Below are 8,994 nucleotides of genomic sequence, written 5' to 3'. Positions count from 1 at the left end.
ATATATATATATATATATGCAATAATGAGATATCATTTGCTTTGGTTAATAAACACAAATAAAATAACAGCAAAATCATGTCTTCTAAAAATGAATGTTTTAATGAGTCTTGTAATCTTTCAGTCACCAAATTACCCTGTGACTTTGACAAATCAATCAATATATATCTCTATAAAAGGTTTTCTTAGCCAATAAGTTCGACAAATTTCCAAGATAAACTAAAAATATGTATAGTTATAAATCATTTAAGTGACAAAAAAAGTACCTCAAGTATGCAAGAGAGTTAACAAACACTTAAGAAAAAAGAAGACTTATTTTTTTATAATGGAAATTTAGATTTATTCAAATTTTTTTTGGTGTTATGAGGTCAGTCAAATTGATCAAACTTGCATAACATTAGGGTAGAGAAAATAATGTATGAAATATAAAGTTGTACTGAAAAATAATTGAAATTTATTTAGGAAGTTTTAGAGATTATGCCAATGAAATTTGAGATTTCAGATGATGAATCTTATTTTTACTCTTAACATGAAAATCACTTTGCACTTGGAGCAGTGAACACTTTGACTACATATATTCATGGAGAAATTTTTAGTGAAAATACTTCATTCAAAATTATTATTGTTTGTCTACAAAAGACTCTTAATGCTTACTGAAAACTTGCAAAATTTTGTGAAGATACACAAAATATATTAGAAGTTATAATATGAAAACTCTGAAGGTTAATTTGGGGTCAATTTTTAGGTTTAATAGACTGAGTCTGTAGCAAAAACGTTAACATGCTTCATTCTCTTTATGTACTTGATTCTTTTGTCCTGGCTTACAGCCATTCTTCACTTACATTCCTTGATTCCAAATCTTTGGAATCTCGTTTATCTGATTCGGAAGTAGACCCCTTAACTTTTACTTCCCTTTCCAGTGCCCAATTTTCATGCATTTGTCTCTTACTTTACCACCCTCCTGCATTACTTCTCCATATTACTAAGCCTCTTCATTGATATCCCTAAGGGTTTTTCTGGAGAGTTTGTTCTCTTCATTGAAAGTGAATTATATCCAGATTTTTAAAGATGATTATTGTGAGTTGTATCTATGATACATAAATATATTTAGAAACGGTTTTCCATTTGATAAGTTAAAAATATTAGTACAGTAGAATATCGATTAACGAGCATCATGTCATTAAGGATAAACCTTTTCAGTCTCTTTATTTTTCTACTATTTGTAACCAAGATAAATTTTGCAATAACAGGCACCTTGATATTTCAGATTAAGAGCAGTGTCTTTAGTCTTATTTTCTATACAGGAACTTGATAAAGTGGGCTGTTATCTTTGTATGCCTGTACAGTATACTGCTAAATTCCAAACATCCCAGAAGGACCAGTATTCAAACGCTTGCAATGTTTATTGGAACAGTGCCAAACAATATACTGTAATAAACGTTTTCACAGACTCAAAGTGCAATCTTATTACTCAGGGGAATTCTTATTGTAAACACTGTAGGATACATTAGCTGATAAATTTGACATTGTGTTCTCAGAGGATGGGTCAAGTCGGCTTGTACTGTGTGTGTGCTTTGTTTCTCTAAAAAGTATCGTATTATGATGTCACATAAAACAGCTTAATGACACAAGCAGTGATTTGTTGCTTAATTTTTAGCAGATCTTTACTTCAATAAGTGACAGTAAAATAAACACAGAAAATAAATTTGAAATGTTTAGCAGTTCAGGCTTTGAAGAGATGTACTTTGAAACTTTGTGGCCAATAATAAAGAAAAAAGGGCACAGCTAATCCAACCCCTAAGACCTCCTGTTGGTAATGCTTTGTTTCATGGCAATGTGCAATACACAAACACCTGTGTGCTGCATACACCAAACAAAATGGGGGAGCTTTAAAATTCATAAATTTAGTAAATATATGGAATCCAGCTTTGCATGGCTCATTTTTCATATTAAGGGAATCTTGCTCTAGAGGGCATTTGGATGCAGTTGGAAGGGTGCCCTTAATGTTGAGGTTCTACTTTATTAATTTATAATCGTAAGATGTACAAAAACTTAGTTTTAATTTTTTGTAAATGTTTCTGAGTGTATAAATTTTGAGTAAAAGTTTGTATGCACATGAATTATTCTGTTAATTTTTGTTTCTTTTTTTTATTGAATTGTCAAGTTAATTTTTCTCAAGCACTTGGACATTATTAGATGTCGTCTTTAGATATTTTTATTGTATTTCTATGAGCACATGACATTTTGTAAAAAATTTCAAATTCTTTTTTTTCCAGTTGTTTCACCAAGATACTAAATGATACCAATTAATTTAATGTTTGATTTTTTCTAAAACGTTAGCGTAAACTTCTAAGTTATCTTATGAAACTCATTTTGATGTAATGCTTTAATTATTTTAATTTGTTTTTACATTATTTTTCTCATTTTACAGTTTCTGAAAATCTTGTATATGTCAGTGGTGTACAATGAGTACATCCAAGCAGATAAAGTGTAATGCAGGATTTAATATTTCATTATTTTTTATGCACTTGACTGTTTCTTTTATATATTTATTTGCAGAAAACCATTAGTTTAGAAGCATGTGAAGATACTGAAAGCAGCAACTGTGATAAGCTCCATGTGTGCCATGCTTGCCACACTGAATACCATTGTGGGTGGGAAGCTAAGAGAAGGAGTTGTACATTTGTTAGAGAAATAAGTACGATCTCATCTAAAAACTTTTCAACTGTTTGTAGTTTCTGAAATAATGCATTCCAACAAGAAAATATTTTACTTCTTTTGCCTTTTTTTCTTCTGGTTTTTACTGGGTTTTTTGTGTTATTTTATAAACAGATAACTTTATAGTCTCTGGATTTTATGTTCTCATTCTTTTTCGAAGTTTTTAAGTGTACTTTAGCTGGATCCCTTAAAATGTATCTTTTTTAAAATATAACCTTCAATGCTGAATTGCAATTTTAACTAATTATTTTTAAGCCATTCTATTCTGCTCCACAAAACAGATATTTTGTATTAAATTTGTGTCATTCTTTCATAGGAAATATTAAAGATTTTTTTACAATAAATCACATTTGGGAATTTTTTATATTAAAATATATTGAAAACTGTTCAGACCCAACTCTACTCCTTGATAATTTGACTTCATGGTATGGCCATGTTAATATAAGGGAATAGTTTTCCTTTCTTGGTTGAAATTAACTTGAGGTATTTATATTTTTAGGTAACAAAACAGAGAAAGCATTTATGTCGAATGACTTAAGAGTCACCTGTGAACCACCCTGTAGTAATAGATCAACATGTGAATATTGTATTGAAGGTAATTGTGTTTGGTGCAGCAATCAGAAGCAATGTCTGGAAAAAAATGCCTTAACAGCAATGTTTCCTATTGCCCAGTGCATGGAAGTAGCTGCTAACATTCAAAAGTGTGTAGGTGAGAGTTGAGAGATTAAGTAATACTTGTCTTCAACATGAGGTATTTTGTACTATAAACAAATGACCTTATAACACTAAAATTTTATTTAAATAGACACTAAATGTTTAACTTTACAGCTTCTTCAGGAGTGTTCACTAAAACACAAACTGAAACAAACAGTACAAAGCTTCAAATGGTATAAATAATAACTTCTATTCGAAGCTATAACATGTTACAAGGTCATTTATTTCTAGTATTAATATGTCTTCTATACACCAATATGCACTACAGAAATTATATAATGTATTTTGTGTTTGGATGATAGTTTTTCTTCTGATATAACTTGCCCCCAACTCTGGAAAATGAGAAACATAATTCTTTCTTTATTCATTCAGCTTATGTATTTTTCTTGACTGCACAATTTCACACTACTTTTTATACTTAATTTTCAATTCTAATAAAAGTCACCAAGTTTGTCAACAGCTTTATTTAAAATCTCTAGATACCTTCTCTGTACCTAAATGTTGAAAACGTCACTACCACAGTGTCTTCGTGGATATTGGACATGGCAGTTCTCACTCGTGTCATCAAAGAGGTCTTGCCAACATCCCCTGAGCCCTGACACATTGTGATCGAGGTCAACCTGTTGCCAATACTGGTAGTAGGTTATCAAAGAGACTGATGCAATCTTGCAGGCATCTCATGAGACGATGTTGTCAGTGTCAACCAAAATTTACTATTATGGAACATATATAGCTGCAAGTCTGCTTAAACTAACCTTACAAATATTAAACCCATCAAATCCTACTGTGGGAACTTGCCTATTCTCTTGATCGTATTGGCAAAATTCTGTAGGTGGTTCAATCGTCCCTCGATTTTGACTTTGCCCCTTCCCCTCCTCTAGAAACATTTCTGTGGATGCCCATGTATACACATTTAATATTAGAGTTATGAGAATGAATTTATTCCTAAGATCACTAACACAGTATGATTTGATCTTGTGATTAAGTTATGTGGCCATTTCTTGAAACTTGTTGAACATCATCATTTTCCACCCATTGTCCAGAGCTTAGAGTGAAGTGACCGTGTCATACTGGGCTATTACCTACATCATGCCATGTACTTTGTATATGGGTAGTATAGAAAAAATAATGAAAGAACTTTTGGTTTCAGCTGTTTTAATACTTTGAAAATTGGTTGAACTAGAACTGTGACTGATAGAAAAACATAGTTCCAAAGAAAACAACGTTCTGAACTTGACAGTCTTAATTTGGTAACTTTCTATGCTTGTTAGCCTATCAGTGATGTACATTACCATGGATCACAAGGTTTGACAGACTGACATTTTACTTTCTAAGTTAGGTTTTCATTAGTTTGCTGTACAAAAGTAGAAAATTTTAAGTTAACAGCTTGGAAATTACATTGTTTTCTCTACAAAGAATTGTCTATTTCACTTCCAGTTCAAACTTTATTGCTATGGCAAACACATTTTTAGCAGCTCTGGTTGCATAAATTGAAAGTCAGACAAATTGTGATAGTTATAGGACATTGTTTGCTTTTTGTGTATTGTTTATTGGTGCATTATTTAATTAAATGAAAAAATATTTAGTTTAGTAGTGCCATTAGTATAAAAAAGTAGGGTTAAGTTTCATCAACAGTTGACAGCAAAAAAAGAAGACCCAGGTAAGTACTATATTTCTTGTTTTTCATGTGTATTATTTAGTTACAACTCAAATGTAGTTTCATGTTACAATTTGAAGTCATTCGAGAAACAAAAAAAAGATTTCACATTGCGATATTCACTTTCCACAGAGGATGCACATTGCATTATTCACTTTCCACAGATGATGCACATTGCATTCTTCTCTTTCCACAGAGGATGTACATTGCATTCTTCTATTTCCACAGATGATGCACATTGCATTCTTCTCTTTCCACAGAGGATGTACATTGCATTATTCACATCCCTGCAATATGTAGACCTAAATTACTGATACATAATGATATGCTTTTTTAAAATAGACTACTATAGTACATCTATATAATCATAGTTGAAACTTCATGGGCCACAGAAATTGTCCCACAAGCCATCCCAATTATAGAACTAGTCTTGTAATACTATTTTGAAACTTGGGTTACTGAATTAATCGGTGAGTAACCATTTGATGGAATCCAGTACTGTATTATTTCCAAGTATTTTTTCATTAATTAATTAGAACAGAAATTATGGAGATTTATAGCAGTCCCAAATTTAATTAAATGACAATACGTTTTTGAATAACAGTTTGAATTAATATGATATAAACTGTAGCTTTTAATGTTATTCATAGTTTTTCTCAGTGGGCATTTTGTGAAAGTTACTATGCTTTACTTTAATTTAGGATGTGTTTTTCATTACTTAAGATGCATGCTGTACAAATGAGGTAATACTATGTTAATTGACCCTGTCCTATATTTGAGCTACCATACAGAATGATGGAGTTTGGGTGTATAAAATGGAATCTTCTTATCAGTAATAAGGAAATTGAAATTCTAAGATGAGAGGAATTATTTTTACTGTTTTTTTTCAAATGGTTTTTTTTTGTTTATGTTATACCAATTAGTATGGCATAAAATTGTAGCTAATAGTCCATATTTTAATAGTATATAAGTTTTAAGGTCTTAATTTTATAAGGCAATATTTAAAAAAATCCAGAATTTCTCCTAATGTCAGAAGTGTGAAATTTTTTTCTCTAGGCATCCCCTCTTCTCTAATTTATTCACCACCCCTCCAATAAGTATGAAATTTAATGTAAATTACTCACTATAATATTGTCATCACTCAGACCAACCAGAATTTTCCTAGCCTTCAATCTTGTTTGGTTACAGAGCCATCAAATAGAAGAAAATCAGACCCCTCTTGCCACACCCACCTGTAATGTCCTCTCTTTCATTGTTAATAGTTCTCTTTTATGTTTAATACTGTATTATTTATAACTAATAGAAAGCCAAGGTTTTTGTCTTTCAAATGACGTATTATATTATATTGTTTTCTGAACAGAGAATTGTCAATTTCTCTTTTAATACAAGTTTCATTCTCACAGGAAACATATTTTGACTAGCTTGGATGAATTTGTAACCATTCTTTTTGCATAGTTAGAAAGTCAGAAAAATTGTGATAGTTGTGGGACATTGTTTGCTTTTTGCATGTTATTATTCTGTTCTTTGGTGCATTATTTAATTCAATATAAATTATTTAGTGCACTACTACCGTTAGTATAAAAAGAAGGTCCAAGTAAGTACTTTATTTATTTTTTCATGTGTATTCTTTATTTATTATTATAAAAGTAAATAAAATGTCAAAATTGGAAACACCTTAAGGTTAGGTTGGGTAAAATAAATAATACATATAATATCATAAAAATTTTCAAAAGGCACGCATACAAGCAGCATGGAATACCTTGTGGGTAATGTATTTTGATAGTGTAATGAGAGCCCCATGCTCCCTAAGTGATTTACAACTTATAATGGCATGATTTAGTGGTTAGACACGGTTCAAAGGGCAATAAAATGATAAAATGTAAGTATAATTAGATGTATACTGTTACGAGTTTTAAGCTACTTAAGATAAATAAATGTAGTTTATGGTACAATTTGAAGTAATTCTAGAATTATGAGATTGATCAAATTAGTCATTGTTTTATGTAGTTAAGGTAGAGAAAAATTACAGATGAAATGTAAAGTTTTACTGAAAAAAAACGTGTGAAATGTATTTAGGAGGTTTTAGAGACTATGCAAATGAAATTTTAGATTTTTGAGATGAAGTACTTTTAATCTTAACATGAAAATCACTTTGCACTCAGGCTAGTCAAGACAAATATATATCATAGACAAATCTTTTTAGAGTTTATTAAAAATACTTCCCTAAAAATTCAGATTTTTTGTATGTAAAAGACATAATGTTTACTGAAAGTCTGCTAAATTTTGTGAAGATACACTGACTATTAAAAGTTGGATGTACCAAAACTATAACAACTTTAAATGAGTACAAAGTGATCACATGGTTAGTCAATTTCACTGGGCCCATGTAGAGAGAATTGATATGAACTGTATTAGTGTATGAAGTCATCGTCATGCAATGATAACCTTCCACCTTTAAGAATCCAACGTGCATTTCACATAAACATTGTGGGTTCATTAAATTCCACTTAAAAAACAACAACAAAAAATATGGTGATTGCCTGCCATTATGAATTCTCAAGTGATGATAACTTCCTCTTTAACCCATGATAGTGACGATGTTCCTAACACAAAACCTGTGTGAACTGTGGCTACTGGAGTCTCTTTGTCTGTGGAGAATGTGATAGCCATTGTTCAACTTATGGTAGGTACCTTCATGTACATTGGGCTTTATCCTCCCATCCATTCGGCTGATGTTCCTTCTCTCCAATTTGAACATCATCAAGACGATAATGATTTGACTGCCTTTTTTCCCCCCACCAGAGATTGTTTTAGACAGAGCTTTATCTGTCTAGGAAAATCCTCACTCTTCTAAACTATTTCTTCACATGGTTTTGCAGGTATGATATTTTATTAATTATTCCCATGCTTTACTACATGAAACCCATACTCAGGATTACATTTTCTTTCCTCTCTTGCCTGATATTAGAGTCCATATGACTCATTTCTCAAACAACTGTGCACTTGTATTAATTCTTTCACTACGGGCATCCTTTTCTGTGCATGTCACAAGGTTTTACTGAGTTACATTCAAAATTTAATTAAACTACTTTTTCATTACAGTATATGAATAAACGTATATAATAATCCAAAGTTCAACACTGTATAAGTTCTAAGGCAACATTAAAAAAATCCTGAATTTCCACTAGGATGAGAATTGTGACATTGGTTCTCTAGGTATCCCCTCTTCTCTAATTTATTTATCATCCCTCTGAGAAGTATGAAATCTATAGTAAATTACTCATTATAATGTTGTCATCACTCAGGCAAAACATAATTTTTATAGCCCTCAATCTTATTTGGTTAGAGAACCATAAAATAGAAAATCGGATCTCTCTTGCCACACCCACTTGTCACACATCCTCTCTTTCAGAAATTGCCAATAATTCTCTCTGGCACTTAATATTATAATATTTATAACCAACAGAAAGCCAAAGTTTTAATCTGTCAAATGACATATTTCCACAGAGGATGTACATTGCATTATTCACTTTCCACAGAGGATGTACATTGCATTATTCACCATTGCATTATTCACTTTCCACAGAGGATGTGCATCCTCTGTAGAAAGTGAATAATGCAATTTGCATCCTCTGTGGAAAGTGAATATCACAATGTGCATCCTCTGTGGAAAGTGACTATTGCAATGCACATCCTCTGTGGAAAGTGAATAATGCAATGTACATCCTCTGTGGAAAGTGACTATTGCAATGTACATCCTCTGTGGAAGTGACTATTGCAATGTACATCCTCTGTGGAAAGTGAATAATGCAATGTACATCCTCTGTGGAAAGTGAATAATGCAATGTACATCCTCTGTGGAAAGTGAATAATGCAATGTACATCCTCTGTGGAAAGTGAATAATG

At 31.5% G+C, this 8,994-nt stretch overlaps 1 protein-coding gene across 2 annotated transcripts in view; it reads left to right on the top strand.

Moving 5' to 3' along the window:
- LOC106463479 (attractin-like) overlaps nt 1-8,994 on the top strand; it is a 110,620-nt gene that overhangs the window by 66,282 nt on the left and 35,344 nt on the right. For both annotated transcript variants that reach the window (XR_002611504.1, XM_013923518.2), the window contains exons 14-15: nt 2,559-2,697; nt 3,217-3,426. Coding sequence is in view for 1 of the 2 variants with exons in the window: in XM_013923518.2 (XP_013778972.1) it covers nt 2,559-2,697; nt 3,217-3,426 (349 nt within the window). In the remaining variant the exon portion in view is untranslated. The remainder of the gene's footprint in view (nt 1-2,558; nt 2,698-3,216; nt 3,427-8,994) is intronic.

Source organism: Limulus polyphemus, unplaced genomic scaffold, assembly GCF_000517525.1.
Source record: "Limulus polyphemus unplaced genomic scaffold, Limulus_polyphemus-2.1.2 Scaffold1420, whole genome shotgun sequence".
Classification (NCBI taxonomy): Eukaryota; Metazoa; Arthropoda; class Merostomata; order Xiphosura; family Limulidae; genus Limulus; species Limulus polyphemus.
Note: the sequence above shows the minus strand (reverse complement) of the source record. Positions and strands in the feature narration are given on the sequence as shown.